Source organism: Mobula birostris, chromosome 5, assembly GCF_030028105.1.
Source record: "Mobula birostris isolate sMobBir1 chromosome 5, sMobBir1.hap1, whole genome shotgun sequence".
Taxonomy (NCBI): domain Eukaryota; kingdom Metazoa; phylum Chordata; class Chondrichthyes; order Myliobatiformes; family Myliobatidae; genus Mobula; species Mobula birostris.
Window position 1 is genome coordinate 126,136,661 of NC_092374.1, and position 24,628 is coordinate 126,161,288.

A 24,628-nucleotide genomic window follows, 5' to 3' on the forward strand; every position below is an offset into this window, starting at 1 on the left:
TAACTATTATCCTTTCATTCACTGATTCCAATTTTTAAAAATTTATTATATTCTTTGAATCACTTGATTACTTCCTTGGCTGTGTCATTTTTCACCTTGTGTTACGATTCTGGACCATCTCAACTCTTCAAATCTACCTTTGCCTTCCGTTGTCTGCCATAGCTTCTGCCTTGCAATAGTCCACACATAGTTGGAATTCTTTCAATAAAATCCCTCTGCTGCTTATCTCCCATTTGTACAACAAAAGGTGCATATCACAAGTCCTAGTTATGTGACCACTGACACTAGGCAGACAATCTCCGAAGAGTGTCGATCATGGCTGGGGTCACTTGTCTTCTAAAGACACTGTCCAGAAGAAGGCAATGGCAAACAACTTCTGTAGAAAGATTTGCCAAGAGCTATCATTGTCTTGGAAAGACCATGATTGCCCACGTCATGCAACATGGCACAAAATGATGATGACATATCTGAAATGGCATGGGGCAATTATTGTATCGTAAAGGATCAATATAAATGCAGGTTATTGTTTTATTGCCAAGTCCATGGCGATATATATGGACATTTTGCACTAGCTTTGCTACAGCATTGTAGGGTTAATGATAGAAAAACTAGAAATGTCTTCAGCCAAAACAATTAATTTACGCTAAACCATTGGTAATACAGCTGGTGCCAACCAATTGACAAAATGGCTGTAAGTCAATCTTTTAATTAAACATTGTTTATCCATTTGAGTTTACTTTATATATTAAGAAGTCTGAGTGAGGAGTGAAAATCTACAGGCAAACTAAAGTATATTGGCCATTCAGTGCCAATTCTTTTAAGTATTTTTATGAGATGTTCAGTTTTGGATATCAGGTGCATTCAACAGAACAGGTGGCATCTGTGGAAAGAGAAAGTTATCATTTCAAGTTGAAGACCCTTCATTTCCCATGATGTTCTGATGAAATAGTGACTGAAAAGTTAGTTGTGCTTTTCAGTAGATGGAGCCTGACCTGTTGAATATTTACAGCCTTCTCCCTCGAAATGATGCTAGTAGATGTCTTCTATTTTAAATTTGGAAGAAGATGGAGCCTTTGGATGGAACAAGATGGAGTGTGAGGGAGCAATAGTCTTGGAAGGAAAAACAGCAAAGTTATCTTGTGCTAGCAAGCATCAGTAAGGTGATTGGAGTGTGTATAATTGGGCTCATGGCTGAATAATAAAACGAGATGGTTTTCTATTGAAGGCAAAACTGTGTTGCTCTTTTAAAATTTAGGAATGTATGTAGAGCAATCCTTGTACACATTTTTGCAGCTGGATGCAATAGTGTATTAATGAGTGTGATTTTTGGCTCAGGTCTTTGGATAAAATGAGTTACATGAAATGATTTTGGGTTATCTCAGCTAATTTGTGAAGAATATATCCAAAGCATCTAATTGCAGCAACTAAAAAGATGCAGCTTCACTTGGCAGCAAAACTGCCAACTGTTGGAGAAAATGAAAATCTCACTGTATCATCAGATGTGAGGTTAATGAGGTACAAAGAGCAGGGAGCATGAAAGGAGATATTTTTATAAAGATAAAAGATTCTTGAGATTCTTGCACAATGTGGTTCATTGAGATACATTTAAAAACATACTGAGTTTATTAAAAGTAAATATCAAAAAGACCTAAATAATTGTACAAGAACACAACTTCCACTCCTTAGCCGCCCATATCAGTCCATTTGACAACTAAGTTTATCTTGGACTGTCCAGTCTCCTATTGCATTTGACTCCCAAAATGAATTTCCAGTTGCATGTCCATCCTACTTAGTAATATTGCCCAACTCCATCTGGTCTAAACTGCCGAAATTGCCATTCATACTTTTTGCTTCTTGACATTTTCAAACTGTTTTTTTGACTGATATATTTTTGAGACAAACAAGGGACCCTACAACTAATCAAGTCCATGTCTTTTTGACATTGCCATTTGTTAGGTACCCTTTAGTTATGATGCTGCGCGTGTTCACTTAGATGTGCGTGTTCACTTAAATGTGTTAAAAATTTCTAGTTTCACCTTCTATTTAGATAAAATCCTCATCATTATTTGGGTAAAATATTTTTTCTCAATTCCCTTTATAATTCTTCTGCCTCTTCTTAAAATAGCCCCCTAATTATTGAAATCCTTCCTGTCAACCCATTATAAGCCTTCTATACTTTTATACACCTTAATTGAATCTCTTCTCAGCATCCGAAAGAAAAGAACACTAGCCCAATCAATCTCCTTACAACTGTCATTTTCCCCTCTAGTAACAACCTAATTAATCTTATAAGCACCTTTCCTCAGACTATTGCATTCTTTCTGTATTGCATTATATGCAGAGCAATAATTAGCCATGCAATGGTGAGTATAGTACATTATATAAAAGTTCCACCTTGGCTTTCCTGCTGGAATAAATAATATTTTGGTCAATAAGGGCAGGTATCTTGTATGCTGCCTTACCAACTTTTGTATCTGTAACCTTCAGGACACTGGATACTAGGCTCTCAAGATCTTTATCCTTGTACATTATGACAAGCTAATGAACAAAGACAAGAAAAAGAAGACATTCTCCATGGGTGCAATTACAGAGGTCTCAATCCTGTCATTCATTCTGATGAAGTGTCACAGCCCAAAACATCAATTCTTTATCCTTTTCCATAGATGATGCCTGATCTGAGTTCCTCCTCCAGTATTTTGTGTGTTACATAAGAAACAGAAGCATGAGGTGGCTATTCGACCTCACGTGCCTGCTATTCATTAAGATCGTGCATGGATATCTATTATCCCACGTGTCTTCCTTGTGCTCCTGTTTCTCATATTTATTGATTCCCTTCATATTATGAAATATATTGCTCCAATTTTTGTATGTACTCAGCTGGCCTCTTAATGAAGAGATAATTTTTGTATGATTTCTGTCACCGCGTTTGCCCACCCTAACTTCATTGTCTCACAATTATTTGGATTGAATTACATTTTCACACCAAACTAATCCATTAATTATACTGAAAATGTTGGTGTCATCTGCAAACTTAACGTACAAATCACAGATTAGCAGGAGCTTGGCATTGAGACTTTTGAAATCTCTCCTACGTAGAATGCATCAAGTACACCCACGGAGCTCATTCTGACCATCAAGCTTCCATTTGAATAAGAACTAGGGTATATGGGTTTAGGGTGAGAGGGGAGAGATTTAATCAGAACTGAGTCTTCACCCAGATGGTGATTGTAAATAGAAGAAATGGTTGAGGTAAATACATGAGCATTTGAAAGCCACTTAGTAAAGTGTAGAGGAACACAAACCAAACACAAGTAAATAGAACGAGGTAATACTCAAAGAATTGGCAATCTTCTAGTTCCCTGACCCTGTGCTTGCAGCCAAAGAGAATTGGCTGACTACCCTCCCATAAGCATGAATAGAATAGAACTTCAGTGTCATTACTCAAAGCAGCGAGATTGCGGTGCTACTCCAGTCCGTTCAAAACAAATCTTACAATGCTTGCGGCGTGGCTTGATTTTTTTTTAATTCTCATATTTTCTCTACCACGAAAGTTCTCTGGGGTCATTTTGGTAGCGGTTTACATTCCACCTCAGGCCAATGTCAAGCAAGTTTTTGATGATCTGAGTAATGGGATCAAGATGCAAGAAACAGCGCACCCTAACTCCTTCACCATCGTTTTGGGAGATTTTAACCAGGCCAGTCTGTAAAATTCACTAAGCAACTACCATCAACAGATCACTTGCAATACCGGAGGAAACAACACACTGGACCATTGCTACACCACCATCAAGAATGCCTACCGTACTATTCCGCACCCTCACTTCGGGAAGTCTGATCACCTGGCTGTACTTCTGCTCCCTGAGTATAGGCAGAGACTGAAGACTGCAGTACCAGCAGTGAGGACCAAGAAGGTATGGACAAGGGAAGCACAAGGGTGCCTACTGGACTGTATTCAGGGATTCATCTTTGAACCTGGATGAGTATGCTGCAGTTGTTACTGACTTCATTAAAACCTGTGCAGATGAGTGTGTGCCCACAGACTTACTGTACATTCCCAAACCAAAAGCTGTGGATGAACCAGGAGGTGCGTCGTCTGCTGAAGGCTAGATCTGTGGCTTTCAAGTCTGACAACCCAGGCCTATACCAGAAAACCAGGTATGATTTGCGGACGGCTATTTCAAGGGTGAAGTGACAATTAGGAACAAGGTTGGAGGTGACATTGGATGCACGGCAACTCTGGCAGGGTCTGCAAGACATTACTTCCTACAAAGCAAAACCGAATAGCATGAATGGAAGCAATGATTCGCTACCAGATGAACTCAGCACCTTCTATGCAGGCTTTGAAAGGGGAACACAACTACAGCTGTGAAGATCCCTGTTGCACCTGATGATCCTGTGATCTTCGTCTCAGAGGCTGATGTTAGACTGTCTTTAAAGAGAGTAAACCCTCGCAAGGCGGAAGGCCCTGATGGAGTACCTGGTGAGGCTCTGAAAACCTGTGCCAACCAACTACCAGGAGTATTCAAGGACACTTTCAACCTCTCACTGCTACAGGTGTAAGTCCCCACTTCTTTCAAAAAGGCAACAATTATATCAGAAGAAGAATAATGTGGACTGCCTTAATGACTATCGCCCGGTAGCATTCACATCGACAGTGATGAATGTTTTGAGAGGTTGATCATGACTAGACTGAACTCCTGCCTCAGCAAGGACCTGGACCCATTGCAATTTGCCTGTCGCCACAATAGATCAATGGCTGTCCACATGGCTTTAGACCACCTGGACAGGACAGACACCTACGTCAGGATGCTGTTCATTGACCATAGCTCAGCATTTAATACCATCATTGCCACAATCCTGATTGAGAAGTTGCAGAACCTGGGCCTCTACAATTGGATCCTCATCTTCCTAAACAGAAGACCACAGTCTGTGCGGATTGGTGAAAACATCTCCTCACTGACAATCAACACTGGCGCACCTCAGGGGTGTGTGCTTAGTCCACTGCTCTACTTTCTATATGTACATGACTGTGTGGCTAGGCATAGCCCAAATGCCATCTATAAATTTGCTGATGATACAACCATTGTTGGTAGAATCTCAAGTGGTGATGAGAGGGTGTACAGGAGTGAGATACGCCAACTAGTGGAATGGTGCTGCAGCAACAACCCGGCACTCAAAGTCAGTAAGACGAAAGAGCTGATTGTGGACTTCAGGAAGGATAAGACGAAGGAACACATACCAATCCTCATAGAAGAATCAGAAGTGGAGAGAGTGCGCAGCTTCAAGTTCCTCGGTGTCAAGATCTCTGGGGATCTAACCTGGTCCCAACATATGGATGAAGTTATAAAGAAGGCAAGACAGCAGCTATACTTTATTAGAAGTTTGAAGAGATTTGGCATGTCAACAAATACACTCAAAAACTTCTATAGTTGTACACTGGAGAGCATTCTGACAGACTGCATCACTGTCTGGTATGGAGTGGCTACTGCACAGGACCAAAAGAAGCTGCAGAAGGTTGTAAATCTTGTCAGCTCCATCTTGGGTACTAACCTACTAACTACCCAGGACATCTTTAGGGAGCTGTGTCTCAGAAAGACAGTGTCTATTACTAGGGACCTCCAGTACCCAGGGCATACCCTTTTCTCACTGTTACCATCAGGTAGGAGGTACAGAAGCCTGAAGGCACACACTCAGTGATTCAGGAGCAGCTTCTTCTCCTCTGCCATCCCATTCCTAAATGAACATTGAATCTTTGGGCACTACCTCACTCTTTTCTAAAAATATACAGTATTTGTTTTTTGCACATTTTTTAATAATTACTCAATATATGTAATTGATTTACTTGTTTATTATTATTTTTCTCTGCTAGATTATGTATCGCATTGAACTGCTGCTGCAGCGTTAACAAATTTCATGTCACGTGCTGGTGATAATAATTCTGATTCTTATTTTCATGCAGTGAGTACGTTTGATAGTCCATAACACTTGAAGGTCATTGGCAAGTCAGATTATTCAGCTGCACTACAGACCTCAGGAAGAAACTGTTTTTCCTATCTTACTGTCTTGGCTAAGATGTCTCAGTATCTCCTTCCACATGTCCGGAGATTGAACAAACAGTGTCCGGGATGGGATGGGTATTTAAATATGTTACAAATGCACTGTAGACATCGAGAGTTGCAGATTGTCTCCAGGTCTGGTAGTTGAATCCCAATGATGTGCTGAGCTGTCCTAATCACCTGTTGGTGTGCTTTGTGAGCTTGCAGCTACAGTACCATACTGTCATTCCATTGTCAGTATGCTTTCTATTGCACATCAATAAAAGTTGGCTGCAAATTTTTGGGGCAGTTTAGCTCTCCTTTCCCATGTATTGAACATAGCTTCCTATTGAGCAGTCTCTTACAGGGGAAAAAATGAGAATTCAAGTCCAGGGCTTTTCCATCTACATCCCCACCTCCAAACTTATATGATTTAGGGATATTCATGCTCTTCCACATTTTGGCCTTTCTGCATGACTCTTAATTTTAAATGTTCCACCACTGCTAAGCACAGCCTTCAGCTGCTAAGACACTGAATACTGGAATTCCATCCTAATCTGCTTTTAGTATTGGTTTTTCCTTCTCTAGGGTGCTGTTAAAACCTAATTCCTTAATGAAACTTTAGCTGGCCTTTGCTTTTATATCCTTGTGTAGCTCTGTCAAATTGTTTTGACAATGCTTCATTCAAGTATGTTTACTTAAATTCACGCATTGAGTAAATGCAAATTATTGCTAAAATTATATAAACTAGTTTGTTAATAAAATTCTATTTTCTGAAATGACTTTGTGGATAAATGCATCATCTATATCATGCTGAAACATAGATGGAAAGAATGCTTAGGGTTCTGAATTACTTGATTAGTTGTTTAGCTCCAGTATCTTGAGCATGAGAATGAAAAATGCTCAACTAAATGTTCCGGTCCTGATTGCTGATTAAATAGCCTGCTGATTAAGTAGTCCAGGCTCTCTCACCAAAAGTCATTTTGTGGTAGGCAACTGCTCAACGGCTCCAGCAATGTGCCAGCAAAGAGAGAATACCATCAGGAGATAAAATCTTTCATGGAAGGAGGATAGCAAAAGAGCAGTTGGCAATTTCTATGACCATGTGGGTTTCCTTCCACATGTTAAATGTGCTGGTAGGTTATTTGCCCCCAGTAAATTATCCCTCACTAAACATTCATCACAAAAAGAATCTTAGGGTTATTGTTGGGCATGTCAGAGGGAATAAGTGCAGGGAAATAAGACTACCAATGGGATTGCTGTCCTAGCTTCCTTGTGTCCTTGCGCAACAGTTTATAATTTTAAAAATGTTTTTAAAAGTTCTGTCTTCGATCCAGGTTTTTTTTTACCATTTTGATTGTTTTCTTTCAAATGATAACATAAGCAATTCAAAATTTAATTTTGCCTTATTAATTTCAAACATCAATATTACAAATTTTGCTTTGCAAGTTGATCTCTGCCAAACTAAATGGATTTACAATTTAAAGCCACTGGATTGGAATTGGGTTGTTCTAGAGTACATTAACAAGTGGAAGAATGAAGTCATTTGTGAGATGGATTGATATTTTCAATAGCCCATTGCTGACTTTAATAGTTCCTAAATATCAGATCACTTCTTACAATCCTGATTGGATGTAGGTGGTTTTGAAATGGGGAAGGTAGTTAATAGTGGAAATTGAACCTTGAGAGCTGCAGGATAATAAGTTTAATTTTGGGAAATTATGTTAATGTATGTCACATTAATACTTGCATGGTGCTGCAATCAGTTGAAGTTCATGATTTACTAATTTTAGTGAATATTTTGAGATCACTTAAAAGATGAATGAAATCCAGAAATGGCCTGTTTACTTTAATGTCTAGAATATTATCAAGAGAAAACTATAGTATATCAGAAGAGGTTGTAGTGGATTGATTAATTGTATCACACACTTCGTTATCTTTGTCTTTTAACTTTCCTGATTAGTTACATCTCTAATTTTAACTTTTCTGACTAATTCATTGACTATGATACTGCTGTGATCAGTTCTCTTGTCAATGCTTTCACGTGAGAATATAAGATTATTACTGTTACCCAGTTGTACTCTATTCTGTTCTATTGGTGGAATACAATTCCCCTTTGTGCTCAACAGGATTCAAGTGCTGCAACCTTGAGCATCTCTGGTGCATAGTGGAATTAGCTAAACATAAGATCTGACCAGATCGTATTTGGACACTTTCTCCTCTGCATAACTAAACTGTATTCCAGATTAACATGGGGAAAATGTGATTTCTACCCATTTGTTTTTCTTCCACCTCTTATGGACACTTTTTTCTCTTCAAGTATTCTCAAAACTCATCCCATTTAAAAACGCACCTCTTGCACCCAACTGCTATTGGCAGCAGAATAGATGACAAGAAAATATTTTGAAATACTTATCTAATCCAAATTACAGTCTTTTCATCCCCCAGATTTTTGAATATGGTGTCACTCTCAATCTGCCTGCATCCACCACAGCTTCTAAACAAAGTCTTCCCTAATCAAGTTTCCATAATGGTCACGACATTTAAACTGTCTTGCCTTAGTGCCTTAAATGATCTTTTCACAAAATCGTCCTGCTGTTTCTGATCTGCTGCTTTTGACATTTTAGACATTATCTTTTTCTGATGTTTTTTCCCAATTTAGTCCATGTCAAAGAGTTCCTTACTTCCACTTCTGGTTGGAAGTATTTTAATGTTAGTTTCTTTTCTGTCCCTACATACAACGTGAAACCTAAGAAATGAAAGCAGAGCAAACAATTCTTTCAAGCATTATTCAAGATTATGGATGATGTTCCATCATAATACCATTTTCCAGGACTGTGCCCTTATCTGGCAATTTGTTTTATGCCCAGATAGTTATCAATCTGTTTAAAATGAACATGACTTGGTTTCCACTACCACCTAGTGTAGAAAATTCCGAAGCTAAGTGATGCCAATTCTCCTCATCTTAGTCTTAAACAACCTACCCCTTTATTTGGTGTGTTCTGGAACTTGACTTGTCAGCCAGGGGAAACATTTCAAACCCCCCCCCCCCCCCCCACATTTAGCCTGTCAAGATCTATTCTTGATCTACTGAACATGATACTCCTGTGCAGAACCATCCCTGCATTGCCACATTAGAACTGTGCACTGTTGTTATCAGGGTGTACGTCTGATAATCTTGCAAGAATCACATTTCACTTTAAATAGACCTTTAAGTCTTGTATCTATCTTTGGACCCAGGAACTGTTTTAGGTTAATTTAAATTTGCCCACAGGATCTGTGTTTTCATTTCAGGCAAGTTTCTGACTTACTCCATCATTATAACTTCCATTCCTTCCTCTGCCCTTATGCTGAGATATTCGTACGTAACTCTGTTACCTTCAGACTTGACTCTGTATGTCTTGACTCCAAATACCCTTAACCAAAACTCTGGCCTTTTAATTCCCTCAGCTTCAGAACTAAATCCAATGCGTTGCAATAGCCCATGCACCTTTCTCTTCCTCCCAAATGAAATAATTTATCATTCAATTTATCTCTTGAAGTCATATTTCCTTTGCACGGATATATAGGTTTATTTAAAGACTTTTTTGATGGCGTGTAAGCTAATAGAGCAACAGGAGGCATATAGAATATAGACCAATACAGTACAAGCCTTTCAGCCCATAATGCTGTGTCAACCATTTAACCGACTCTGAGATCAATCTAACCCTTCCTTCCTACATAGCCCTCCATTTTTCTAACATCAATGTGCCTATTTAGAGTTTCTTAAATGCCCCTAATGTATTTGCCTCTACCACCAGCCCTGGCAGTGTGCTTCATACACTCATCACTTTCAAAGTAAGATATAAAGGCTTACTTCTGATATCCCCTATACTTTTCTCCAGCCACCTTAAATTTGGCCCTCTCTTTAGCCATTTCTGCCCTGGGGAAAAAGTGGCTACCTACTTAATCTACGCCTCTTATCATCTTGTACACCTCAATCAAGTTACCTGTCATCCTCCTTCACTCCAGCAAGAAAAGGCTGAGCTTGAACTATCCTCACTTCTCAAATTATTTGGAAACTGCTGAAGGATTGTTCTGCTCAAAACCTCTCATGTCCTATTAATATAATACACAAATATTTCAGTAAAGTTCAGAGGAATTGAATGGAGTTTGTGCTGATTTGAAATTATCCAGATTATTTAATGAATGTCTGAAGTTGTTTAATGTAGCAAGTTCTATAATGTAGCACTAATTCAGAGATTTTTGAGAACTTCCTCATTTAAGAAACCAGATTAGAGCCATTGTATTGAACAAAGCATTCCAGTGTGAGGCAAGATCAGGGAAAGTACCCAGAGAGCCAGTTTAGACTACGACCATTAAATATACGTAATGGAGAAGAAAAGAATAATTTGACAGAATTACAAAGAAAGCAGTTTAGGTTCTCATAATTTGTGAAATTTGTATGGAAAATTGCACTGGGAATTTAAACTGATTATATAGAAACTTGAGTATAATCTGATTTTTGAACACTTTGTCAGGTGGTGCTTGGTGGTGGATATCAAATTAATTGATACATAAATTTAGATATTTTGTGGATGCTTATAAATATTTGTAAAACTAGCCTTATGAATATGCTGTGTTTCAAAATTTCAGAAAACTGATTTCAAAGCAGCAAGATTGTAGGATAAAGTAGGGTGAGTGCCAGAGTTATTTTCTGTGATAGTTAAGACAGCCTGCAAAGGTAGTGCAGCATGGTGTCTAACTTTTTTTTAAAGATGAGCTTTATGATATTTTGGGGTAATAGGCACTTGATCTTAACTGGCACATTACAATAGCCACAATATCATCAACCTTGATAATTTTTTCAAGATTTGTCTCACTGACCTCTCTTTACTGATTCTTTTTTGTCCACTCATAACTTAAGTACATTTGTCTTGATTTACAAGCAGTACAATTCAAACAGTCAGCAGTTGATATTTCTTGTACCCTCTTTTCATATCCTTATAATAGGAATGGGAAATATGGCAAAGGAGATACTTCACAGCCTTTGTCGAGTAACTCCGCTTTATCCGCCAAAAGTGGAATTTGCCGATGGCCAAATGTTTTAATTCCTATCCCCATTCCCATTCAGACATGTCACTCCATGGCATCATTTTTTGCCACGATGAGGCCTCTCTCAGGGTGGAGGAGCAGCACCTCATATTCCTTCTATTTAGCCTCTTACCTGATAGCATGAACATCGATTTCTCCAAGTAAATTTTTTCCCTCCCCGGTGCCCCTCCTTCTCCTCTTCCCCCTCATTGTCCTCTCTTCTCTCCTATCAAATTTCTTCTTCTTCAGCCCTTTACTTTTTCCACCCTCCATGCTTCACCTATCAGTGCCTAGCTAGTCCTTCTTCCACACCCACCCCCCTTCCTTCCAGCCCTGAAGAAGAGTCTTCGCCCACTACCTGACCTGCTGAGTTTCTCCAGCATTTTGTGTGTGCTGTTTGGTCTTTTATGTTCTGATTTTTTAATATGAGCTTTAGGAGGATTAGAGCTTGTCTTTTACATTTATTTGTACCAGTAGTCCAGGAGTTATTTATACTTATATATATACTTTATTGTCGCCAAACAATTGATACTAGAACGTACAATCATCACAGCGATATTTGATTTTGCGCTTCCCGCTCCCTAGATTACAAATCAATAGTAAATATTAAAAATTTAAATTAAAGATCATAAATAGAAAATAGAAAAATGGAAGTAAGGTAGTGCAAAAAAAACGAGAGGCAGGTCCGGATATTTGGAGGGTACGGCCCAGATCCGGGTCAGGATCCGTTCAGCAGTCTTATCACAGTTGGAAAGAAGCTGTTCCCAAATCTGACCGTACGAGTCTTCAAGCACCTGAGCCTTCTCCCGGAGGGAAGAGGGACGAAAAGTGTGTTGGCTGGGTGGGTCCTGTCCTTGATTATCCTGGCAGCACTGCTCCGACAGCATGCGGTGTAAAGTGAGTTCAAGGACGGAAGATTGGTTTGTGTGATGTGCCGCGCTGTGTTCATGATCTTCTGCAGCTTCTTCCGGTCTTGGACAGGACAACTTCCATACCAGGTTGTGATGCACCCTAGAAGAATGCTTTCTATGGTGTATCTATAAAAATTAGTGAGGGTTTTAGGGGACAGGCCAAATCTCTTTAGTTTTCTCAGGAAGTAAAGGCACTGGTGGGCCTTCTTGGCAGTGGTCTCTGCTTGGTATGTCCTGAAGTATCCTTTGACACTGTCAATAATCCTTATTGTGAGTTTGGATCCAGAAACAGAATCCCTTCAAGCGAATCACTGGAAATAAAACTACCTAAATTATTTTAAACCTATTGAAAAGTTAACTAATTTTCTTGAATTAACTTATTGGTAGAAACCATCATACCTGAAATGAAAGGGCAAATTCAGTGTTAAATTAACATTGTTAAATTCAGTTCTTAATTACTAAATGATTCCATGTACTTCATTCATTAATGAGTGTTCTGTGTGTTTTGAATCCCTGAAAGATGTAATTCACATTAAGGTCTTTCATTGATAGCCTTCCTATGTGCAAGGTGAGTTTATCAAAATAATTTTTTTTACTGTTGAGAGTACGATCAATCAGCACAGCTTCCCACGAACACAGGGATTAGAAGATTACATTTTGATTAATTGTTCTAAATTTGTCTGTAATGTCGTTACTACAAAGCCAAGTTGACTTTTTAATCTATTTTTCTTTAATTGATTACTTGTGTATTTGTTTCAGAATTGTGCAGCTGATGCTTGTAGATTTCACCACTTAATCATGTTTATATTTTATTATATCCAGGTGATCCAAGTTCATTCAACAATACTTTGAACAACCCACAGTTAAGCCATCTCCAGACCTTGATCAATACCAATCAAATGCTTCCTCAGACTAATCATCAACTTTTGCAAGGTCTGCAAGGGACTCAGGGTCTTCAGGGGTTTCAGGGTCACTCTTCACTTTCGGGCCCAAGCAACCCTCTAAACCCCATGGCATGTGTTTTTCAAAACTTTCAGGTAAGTAATTTGCATATTATCTTTTAATCTTACAGATAATTGCTGAAATGAAAACAAAAGCTGGTCAAAACTCAGCAGATCAGGCACCATCTGTGGGAAGAGTGAATGGTTCAGGTTGAAGACCCTCAGAGCTTTCAACGTTAGCAAAACAAAAAAAAGCTGGCCATTGACATCAGAAAAGGGCACTGCACATGATCATCACTATATCAATAAAGTTGAAGCTGAGAGCTTCAAGTTACTAGGAGTTAATTCCACTAATCTGTCCTGGCCAAACTACGTAGACACCATGACCAAGAAAGTTCACCAATACCTCTACTCCCTCAATAAGCTAAATAGATTGATCCTTACCAACTTCTATCAATGAACCATAGAAAGCATTCTATCTGGATGCATAATGACTTGGTATGTCAACTGCTTTGCTTGTGCCAGTAATTAACTGAAAACAGTTGAGGACACAGTTCAGCACATCACAGAAACCCTACCCACACTGGACGTTCTCTCTCCTCCCCTCCTCCATCAGCCAGAAGATACAAAAGCCTGAATGGACATACTACCAGGTTTAAGGATAGCTTCTGCCCCACTGTTATAAGACTATTAAATGGCTTACTAGCATGATAAAATGGACTGTTGATCTCACAGTCTACTTCATTATGATCTTGTACATTATTTAGTTGCTTTGCATTTTCTCTGTAGCTGTTCCATTTTATTCAGCATTGTCATTATTTTACCTTGTCAAGGGTCAATTTTTATTGGCCATATTTACATGTAGTGGGAATTTACTGTGGTGTGTTGGTCAGGGTGTGACATGCAACGAAAAACAACATTCAACAATAAGGAATAAAGAATGATATAAAAAACAAAGTTGCAAGTTAAAGTATGGATATAGAATAAAATTGTTTAATGTGAAATGATTTGATCTGTATAAACAGTATGCAAGGCAAGCTTTTTACTGTATCTCAGTACACGTGACAGTAAACCACTTGTACTCCACTTTAATCAGAAATGGGAAAGAGAAAACAAGTTAGTCTAAGTAGGAGAGATGGTGGTGGATGGCAGTGGGTGAAACAAAGCAATGTCTGTATCCAGTTGAAATAACCTAGTTATTAATCAGCTATTTAAGCATAATGTTGTTAATGTTGTGGAGTCTGAGTGATGTATAGTCTGACCTACAGGGATTGCCCAGTTGGCCAAAATATACAAATGAATGAAAAAACGAATAGAGGAAAGGAAATCTAAAATGGCAAGCTTTATACAAACAGAACTATTAAATTCCCCAACTTCAGATCACTTAGCTGAATTTGGGGAATTCAATATTGAGCATGACAGGCTAAAATGTGCCCTGAGGGTAAAATGAGGCACTGTTCCTCAAGTTTATGCTACACCTCATTGCAACAATGCAGGAGGCCACAGATGTCAGAGTGAGATTCCAGGTTCTTCAGAACTTTGTTTTTATTTCAAATTTTCCCGCAATTGCAATTTTTACATTTTTGTTTACTACTGAATTGCTCAACTGAAGACAAATAATATCTCGTGGGCAGTTACCTGATGGCATACTTAAAATATGACAATCCCCCCTCACCCATTCCATCCTCAATAGTAATTCAAAAAATACATGTTAAGATTCTTTATGTACATGTACACCTTTGCCTTCTAACATTTAAGAATATTTTCATGTACATCTCTAAAATTTAACTTTTTACACATGCCTTCAACAGTAGATTTTACACAGTTTTTATTCAATTTTGCACCATCACTGAAACTCCACATTTTTACTTGACAACCACAAGCTACTTAGTGGTTGGCAGCATATTATACCCAGGATCTCCCACCCTTTGTTCCCTTTGCTTCCCTCCATCTGCCCATCATTTCACTGGCCTGTCAATATCCTTACGTTTCCTGTTCTCCGACTCATCTACTTCACAAGGTCACAAGACAAAGGAGCAGAAGTAGGACATTCGGCCCATCGATTCTGCTCTGCCACTCCACCATGAGCTAAACTATTCTCCCATCTAGTTCCAATTTCCAACTTTTTCCCCATATCTCTTGATACTCTGACTAATTAGATACCTATCAATCTCCTCCTTAAACACCCTCAAAGATCGGGCCTCCACAGCTGTATGTGGCAACGAATTCCATAAATCCACAACCCTCTGGCTAAAAAAAATTCTTTTCATCCCTGTTTTAAATGGGTACCCTCTAGTTCTAAGACTGTGGCCTTTTGTCCTGGACTCACCCACCAAGGGAAACAGCCTTTCCACATCTACTCTGTCCAACCCTTTCAACATTCGAAATGTTTCTATGCGATCCCCTCTCATTCTTCTATACTCTAATGAATACAGTCCAAGAGCCGACAAACGCTGTTAATATGTTAGCCCCTGAATTCCAGGAATCATCCTCATAAATCTTCTCTGAACTCTCTCCAACATCAGTACATCCTTTCTAAGATAGGGGCCCCAAAACTGCACACAGTATTCCAAATGAGGTCTCACCAGTGCCCCATAGAGCCTCATCAACACCTCCTTACGCTTATACACTATTCCTCTTGAAATGAATGCCAACATAGCATTCGCTTTCCTTACTGCTGATCCAACCTGGTGGTTAACCTTTAGGGTATGCTGTACGAGGACCCCCATCTCCCTTTGCACTTCCGATTTTTGATTTTTCTCCCCATCTAAATAGTAATCTGCCTGATTATTTCTTTCTCCAAAATGTACAACCATACATTTCTCAACATTGTATCTCATCTGCCATTTCTTTGCCCAGTCTCCTAAACTGACCAAGTCTCTCTGCAACCTTTCCGTTTCTTCAACACTTCCTGCTCCTCCACCTATCTTGGTGTCATCTGCAAACTTAGCCACAAAACCATTTAATCCATAATCCAAATCATCGATATACATCGTAAAAAGAAGCAGCCCCAACACCAACCCCTGCGGAACACCACTAGTAACCGGCAACCAATCAGAATAGGATCCCTTTATTCCCACCCTTTGCTTTCTGCCTATCAGCCAATGCTCCACCCATTCCAATATCTTTCCTGTAATTCCATGGGCTGTCATCTTATTAAGCAGCCTCTTATGCAGCACCCTATCGAAGGCCTTTTGAAAATCCAAATACATAACATCCACAGCCTCTCCCTTGTCAATCTTATTTCAGATTACCTCAAAAAATTCCAATAAGTTGGTGAGGCAGGATCTTCTCTTCATGAAACCATGCTGGCTTGGGCCTATCTTGTCATGCACCTCGAGGTATTTCATAACCTCATCCTTGAGGATCAACTCCAATAACTTTCCAACTACTGATGTCAAACTAGTAGGTCTGTAATTTTCTTTTTGCTGCTTCCCTCCTTTCTTAAACAGCGGAACTACATCTGCAACCTTCCAGTCCTCCGGAACCATGCCAGAGTCTATTGATTCCTGGAAGATCATTTCCAATGCCTCCACAATCTCCAAACCCACCTCCTTCAGAACCCTTGGGTGCACCTCATCCGGGCCGGGAGACTTATCTATTCCTAGTCCATTGAGCTTCCCAAGCACTTTCTCTCTAGTAATCTTGACTGTATCTAGTTCTATTCCCTGAGACCTCTGGCTATCAGGTATATTGCTAATGTCTTTCACTGTGAAGGCTGATGCAAAATACTCATTTAGTTCCTCTGCCATCTCTGTTACCCATTATAATTTCTCCAGCATCATTTTCAATCGGTCCTTTATCTACCCGTGTCGCACTGTTATTCTTCATATATTTAAAAAAAACTCTTAGTATCCTTTTTTATGTTAATCGCCAACTTCCTTTCATAATTCATCTTTTCTTTCCTAATGACTATTAGTTTCCTTCTGTAAGTTTTTAAAAGTTGTCCAGTCCTCAGTTTTCCCACTAATTTTTGCTTCCCTGTACGCCATCTCTTTTGCTTTTATTTTAGCTTTAACCTTTCTTGTTAGCCACATTTGTGCCATTTTTCCATTTATGATTTTCTTTTTTCTTGGAATATATTTTTCCTGCACTTTCCATATTTCTTCTAGGAATTTCATCCAATTCTGCTCTCCCATCCCTCCATCTAGCTTACTTTTCCAATCGACTTGGGCCAGTTCCTCTCTCATACCATTGTAATTTCGTTTGTTCCACTGAAATATCAATACACCTGATATCAGCTCTCCTTTTCAAATTTGAAACTGAACTCAATCATATTATGATCACTACCTATAAGGGTTTCCATTACCTCCAGCTCCCTAATTGCCTCAGGTTCATTACACAGCACCCAATCCAAAACAGCCGATCCCCTGGTGGGCTTATGGACAAGCTGCTCCAAAAAGCCATCCCATAGGCATTCTACAAACTCCCTCTCCTGAGATACAGTACCTTCTTGACTTTCCCAATCCACTTTCATATTAAAATCTCCCATAATTATTTTGACATTTTCCTTCTAACATGCTTTTTCTATTTCCAGCTGTAATTTGTAGTCCTCATCCCGGCTGCTGTTTGGAGGCTTGTATATAACTGCTATTAGTGTCTTTTTACCCTTGCCATTTCTTAACTCGACCCATAAGGATTCTACCTTTTCTGATCCTATGTCCCTTCTTTCTAGTGATTTGATATTATTGCTTAGCATCAGGGCCATGCCACCCCCTTTATCTATCTTCCTATATTTCCTTATATCCAAAATATTTTTTCTCTATGAGTTACCGCCATCACTACCTATCTGCCCATGTCTCCATACTTGTATATACTGGCAGTCCTCCCTCTACACCAGGGGTTCCTTTTTTATACCACGGAGCCTTACCATTAACTGAGGAGTCTGTGGACCCCAGGTTAGGAACTGCTGCTCTACGCTGTCAGTTCTGATGTAGGGTCTTAACCTGAATGTTGACTGTCCATCTGTGGAAGCAAAGGTTGCTTTACCCTTTGAGTTCTTCCAGCAATTTAGTTTTGAAGTGCTGATAAAGGTGTGTCTTAATTCTGTAATGGAGTAGCAACTTGAAAACCATCTCTTTTATAAACAAAAGGGCATCATTTCCTGGATCAACTGGGACTAAAGAAAAACTACAGTAATAAAATAAAACTGTTCCAAATAGATGTCTTAAACATTTTGAAAGAATTACTCAGTACAATTTTGTGGCTTGTTCTCACTAAAGTTTAGGGTTAATTAGTACAGTTGAAAATATGCCTAATGCGTGTGTAATCAAATATTTGAAAGCTAATGCTGCAGTTGATTTAAATTTCTTCCAGGTGAGCCCAGCCCACGATGTCTCACTTCCAAATGCACCTGTAAACTCTGAACCAGGGACTATATTACTCCCCGAGGCCTCCCATACTGCACCTCCTGCTTTTCATGAGCTTCCTGGTGACCAACATCGAATAGAACAGATTCAAGCAAAGCAGGACAGGGAACAGGCGCCAACTGTGGGTCCTCACGACCCCTCCGTTGATGCTATATACAAAGCCGTGGTGGATGCTGCAAGCAAAGGAATGCAAGTTGTGATCACCACAGCAGTGAGTAGTACTTCGCAAATGAGCCCCATCCCAGCCCTGAGTGCCATGAGTGCCTTTACTGCCTCCATTGCAAACCCTGTGAATCTTTCCAATGCAGTCAATGCAGTGATTCATGGGAAAAGACTTTCCAGCATGGAGAATGACAGTCGACTCAACAATCAAAATATCCTGGCAAACAGGCATGCCAGAGGAGTGAGGTTGCGCAAAAATTCTGGGCAAAAATTCACCGCTGAGGGGGAAGGATTTGAATACTTCAAATCACCAGGTCGCAACACTCCAAAAAAACAATGGGAAACTGAACAACAGCCAGTTGATGCAACGTTGTGGAAATGTGAGAAGTTTCTAGAACACTCTGGCCAAGTAAATCACAGTCCTTCAGCAGAAAGGATGCCTTCCTTTCAGGGAGATCAGACTGATGCAGGATTACAGCAGAAAAACTGCCAGTTAGACAAAAGATTTCATGAGGACAGCTTTAGGTTTAATAGTCAAAAAAGACACATTGTTAACATTAAGGAAAAACTCGACAGCACTGTGGAACGATGCACACATATCAACGGAAACCGGTCTCAGCAGAACAGGAACTTTGAGCTGCTGGCAGCCCCCAAACAGGAACTTGCCATAGAGGAGCAATCTCCAAGTTCGTCAGCTAGTTTGGAGGGAATGCCAGGTGCTTTGACACATGAGTATATTTACAATGGAGACTATAATTCAGAAAACATTAATGGATGTGCTCCAAGTCCGTCAGACACTAAAAGCATAAGCAGTGATGATGATTTGAGAATTCCAGATTCACCATCTAATGAATTAATACACTACAGACCAAGGACGTTTAATGTTGGTGACTTGGTCTGGAGTCAAATAAAGGGATTTCCTTCCTGGCCTGGTAAGCTGGTGAGAGAAGATGAAGTACACAGTTCTTGTCAACAAAACACTGAAGAGGGGAAGGTAAATAATACAGTAAGCATCAATTTTTATATTTATTTTCTCTTATTTAAGTGAGAAAATGCTAACCTGCAGTTGACTCTTATTTGTTTTATGTTATCTAAAATTAAAAGTAAAAAGAACTAATACCTGTTTTGGTTACATTAAAATCGTTTATAGAGTAATTAATCATATTTTGATGCAGTATATAGAACTTCATAATTTGCTGGAGGGTTTTCATGACTCAACTGAAATGTTAAAAACACTCTGCTCTGCAATAATTAATGCAGGCTTTACTAAATGTGGTACCCACAGTATTTACTGCTCATTACACCATTAGTGTTTAGGGCAACAGTGAAGGTCATACATTTCTGGCAGTGTTCATGGATTCTTTCGTCGTGCCAGTAGCTTTCTTTTTGGTTTTCACTACTGTCTGCCATGCTCATCCCAGATGGAGACTCAGAAATATCGTTGCACACAGATGCAGAAGGGTTCTTCATTGTTGTCTCCATAAGGGCTTTTAGTCTCAAGCTGAATGCCCGATCCTGGAGGACTTTTAAGCAACACACATCAAAGTTGCTGGTGAACACAGCAGGCCAGGCAGCATCTCTAGGAAGAGGTACAGTCGACATTTCGGGCCAAGACTCTTCGTCAGGACTAACTGAAGGAAGAGCTAGTTAAGAGATTTGAAAGTGGGAGGGGGAGGGGGAGATCCAAAATGATAGGAGAAGACAGGAGGGGGAGGGATGGAGCCAAGAGCTGGACAGGTGATTGGCAAAAGGGATATGAGAGGCTCATGGGACAGGAGGTCCAGGGAGAAGGAAAAGGGGAGGGGGTGGGAAAAAAAACCCAGAAGATGGGCAAGGCGTATATTCAGAGGGACAGAGGGAGAAAAAGGAGAGAGAGAGAGAGAAAGAATGTGTGTATATAAATAAATAACGGATGGGGTATGAGGGAGAGGAGGGGCATTAACGGAAGTTAGAGAAGTCAATGTTCATTGCATCAGGTTGGAGGCTACCCAGACAGAATATAAGGTGTTGTTCCTCCAACCTGAGTGTGGCTTCATCTTTACAGTAGAGGAGGCTGTGGACGGACATATCAGAATGGGATGTGGAATTAAAATGTGTGGCCACTGGGAGATCCTGCTTTCTCTGGCGGACAGAGCATAGGTGTTCAGCAAAACAATTTCCCAATCTGCGTCGGGTCTTGCCAATATATAGAAGGTCACATCAGGAGCACCGGACACAGTATATCACCCCAGCCGACTCACAGGTGAAGTGTCGCCTCACCTGGAAGGACTGTCTGGGGCCCTGAATGGTGGTAAGGGAGGAAGTGTAAGGGCATGTGTAGTACTTGTTCTGCTCCCAATGTGGCCTTCTATATATTGGCAAGACCCGACGCAGACTGGGAGATCGTTTTGCTGAACACCTACGCTCTGTCCGCCAGAGAAAGCAGGATCTCCCAGTGGCCACACATTTTAATTCCACATTCCATTCCCATTCCGATATGTCTGTCCATGGCCTCCTGTACTGTAAAGATGAAGCCACACTCAGGTTGGAGGAATAACACCTTGTATTCCGTCTGGGTAGCCTCCAATCTGATGCAATGAACATTGACTTCTCTAATTTCTGCTAATGCCCCACCTCCCCCTCATACCCCATCCGTTATTTATTTATATACACACATTCTTTCTTTCTCTCTCTCTCTCTCTCTCTCTCTCTCTCTCTCTCTCTCTCCTTCCTCCTTCCCTCCTTCTCTCCTTCTCTCCTTCTCTCCTTCTCTCCTTCTCTCCTTCTCTCCTTCTCTCCTTCTCTCCTTCTCTCCTTCTCTCCTTCTCTCCTTCTCTCCTTCTCTCCTTCTCTCCTTCTTCTCTCCTTCTTCTCTCCTTCTCTCCTTCTCTCCTTCTCTCCTTCTCTCCTTCTCTCCTTCTCTCCTTCTCTCCTTCTCTCCTTCTCTCCTTCTCTCCTTCTCTCCTTCTCTCCTTCTCTCCTTCTCTCCTTCTCTCCTTCTCTCCTTCTCTCCTTCTCTCCTTCTCTCCTTCTCTCCTTCTCTCCTTCTCTCCTTCTCTCCTTCTCTCCTTCTCTCCTTCTCTCCTTCTCTCCTTCTCTCCTTCTCTCCTTCTCTCCTTCTCTCCTTCTCTCCTTCTCTCCTTCTTCTCCCTCTGTCCCTCTGAATATACGCCTTGCCCATCCTCTGGGTTTTCTTCCCACCCCCTCCCTCTTTTCCTTCTCCCTGGGCTTCCTGTCCCATGATTCTCTCATATCCCTTTTGCCAACCACCTGTCCAGCTCTTGGCTCCATCCCTCCCCCTCCTGTCTTCTCCTATCATTTTGGATCCCCCCCTCCCCCTCCCACTTTCAAATCTCTTACTAGCTCTTCCTTCAAGTTAGTCCTGATGAAGGGTCTCGGCCTGAAACGTCGACTGTACCTCTTCCTAGAGATGATGCCTGGCCTGCTGCATTCACCAGTAACTTTGTTGTGTGTTGCTTGAATTTCCAACATTTGCAGAATTCCTCGTGTTTACTGGAGGACTTTTAGACTGGTCTCTACCCTTTGATCTGTTTGGCATGGTTGATCCTACTAAGAGCCAAAGCATAAAACCTTGACTCCAGCCAACATAGGGGCACGCAAACTTCCAAACCATGACAAGATTGTGGTCCTTTTGGAGGACTAAATGTGATATCGTGATACCACCAGTTTATTCTTTAAGAAATATTGAATATAACTTATAAATCTGGGTTTGTTTTAACTGTTTTCTTAAATAATTCATTGTACAGTGTGCTCGTAACCCAGATATGGAAACATACAAGAATGTTTCAGTATAATAAACCTGCCAAAGCACAACAAAAAAAATGGACTGTTAAATACTTTTGAGAAGTGTATATATTGCAGCAGGACAGAGCTGTGGAGCAGGTAACAATGTTATCTTACCCTTCTAAGAAGCTGCGATCAATTCCAACTCTGGTGTTCTCCATGCAGAGACTGTGCATTCATTCTGTGACTACACGGATTTCCACTGGATGTTTTTATTTCTTCTGACAACTCAGAGATATGTTTGAGAATTAATTAGCTACTGTGTGGTGAGGCAAGGTAGTGTAGCTGTTTGAGCAACACTTTACAGAGCCAGTGATTGGGATTCTATTTCTGCCACTGTCTGTAAAGAATTTTTATGTTCTTCCCATGACCACGTGTGTTTCCTCTGAATGCACCAGTTTCTTCCCACGTTCCAAAGACATACAGATTAGGTCTAGTAAGTTGTGGGCGTGCTTGTTGGTGCCAGAAGCACGGCTGACCCCAGCACATCCAGACTGTGTTGCTGATTGATACAAAAAACACATTTCACTGTATATTTTGATTTTCTGATGTACATGTGACAGATAAAGTTAATCTTTATCTTTCAGTTGTCTCTGATTAGTGATCATTGAGAAAGAATAAGTTACAAGGAGAGTAGGTGGAGCTAGCATAGACAAGAGCTGAATGCCCTCAGTTGTGAGAAAATATGAATATGTAAGTGTTTGTTTAGAACACTATCCATGTTCTGTCAACAGGGTACAGCCTGACTCAAAGAATTTAAATTGTCTTTTTATTTGAGAAATGGAACTGTATTGTGTTTGAGCTGAGGAGAGAAATGGATATGAGTTCTAATTGTTGGAAATGATGGGAAAATGAGCTTTAACATTTTAAAGGGTGATTAATCGAAGAGGGAGTAGACCTAAGCAAGTATTACTGTAGCAATTTAATTAGTAGTTAAGTAATCTGGCACTGGCATCTTCACTGTCTTTGATTTGTAGTTGGATATATAGGAATCCGATGGATGTAGTCTATTTGCATTCTCAGAAGACATTTGATTATTTGGCTTATAAAAGGCTCGTTAAATAAATTAAAAGTCCAGATATACCACATCAAATGGTTCTCACTCATCCATGCTGCTCATTAAACTTCAAAAGCTCTCACAGTAATGTAAAATGAGTTCTCTTTCATGGGTCTATGTTGACACTGCCCAAACATATTATTTTCATGGTACAGTTACCACTTCCTTATCAATTGCAGCATTTTTCCCTAGTGCAGATGTCATATTAACAGGTCTTAATTATATTTTTATTTTCTCCCTTCTCCATCAGTGAAGTTATATTTCCGTTAAACAGTACAGCACAGGAACAGGCTCTTTAGCCAACAATATTCTGTCGAACCAGCTAAAAGGCAAATCAAAAACACCCAAACACCAGTTCCTCCTACCTACACAACGTCCATGTCCCTCCATCTTCCTTGCATCCATGAGCTTATCTAAACATTTCTTAAAAACCTCTAATGTATTTGCCTCTACCGCCATACCAGGCAGCGCATTCCAGGAATCCATGACTCTTGAGTAATAAGAAACTTAACCCTCACATCTTCTTTGAACCTACCCCTTCTCACCTTCAATGTATGCCCTCTGGCATTAGACATTTCTACCCTGGGACACAGATTCTTACCGTCTACTCTATCACTATCTCATAATCTTATAGATCTCTGTCAGATCACCCCTCAGCCTCTGCTGCTCCAGAGAAAACAATCCAAATTTATCCAGCCTGTCATGATAGCATATGCCCTCTAAACCAGACAGCATCCTGGTAACCCCTTCTGCACCCTCTCCAAAACCTCAACATCCTTCCTAGAGTGGGGCGACCAGAAACGTATGCAGTACTCCAGATGTGGCCTAAGCAGAGTTTTATAAAGTTGTAACATGTTTTGAACTCAGTGCCTCGACTGATAAGAGCAATTATTCCATAAGCTTCCTTAACCACCTTATCGACCTGCCCTCTCACCATATCCCTTGAGCCCCAACCAATCAGGAATCTATCAGCTTCCACTTTGAATGTACCTGTGGACTTGACCTCCACCACAGTTTGTGACTGAGCATACCACAGATTCACCACTCTTTGACTTTAAAAAAAAAGCCTCCTTACTCCTGTTGTAAAAGGTTGCCTTTCAATTCTGAGGCTTCTGAGAGGCTTACTCAAGGACTCCTAAGTCCCTTTGCACCTCTGATATTTGAATTTTCTCCCCATTTAGATAATAGTCTGCACTATTTTTCCTTTTATCAAAATGCCTATCATACATTTCCCAACACTGTAATCCATCTGCCACTTTTTTGTCTATTCTTCCAATTTGTCTGAGTCCTGCTGCAA

At 40.2% G+C, this 24,628-nt stretch overlaps 1 protein-coding gene across 5 annotated transcripts in view; it reads left to right on the top strand.

Moving 5' to 3' along the window:
- The window catches only part of mbd5 (methyl-CpG binding domain protein 5), a 233,744-nt gene that overhangs the window by 175,780 nt on the left and 33,336 nt on the right, over positions 1-24,628 (top strand). For 4 of the 5 annotated variants that reach the window (XM_072258631.1, XM_072258636.1, XM_072258633.1 and 1 more), the window contains 2 exons: positions 12,842-13,056; positions 18,277-19,497. In XM_072258631.1, the coding sequence (XP_072114732.1) occupies positions 12,842-13,056; positions 18,277-19,497 (1,436 nt within the window). The remainder of the gene's footprint in view (positions 1-12,841; positions 13,057-18,276; positions 19,498-24,628) is intronic. The other variant, XM_072258635.1, reaches the window with a different exon arrangement.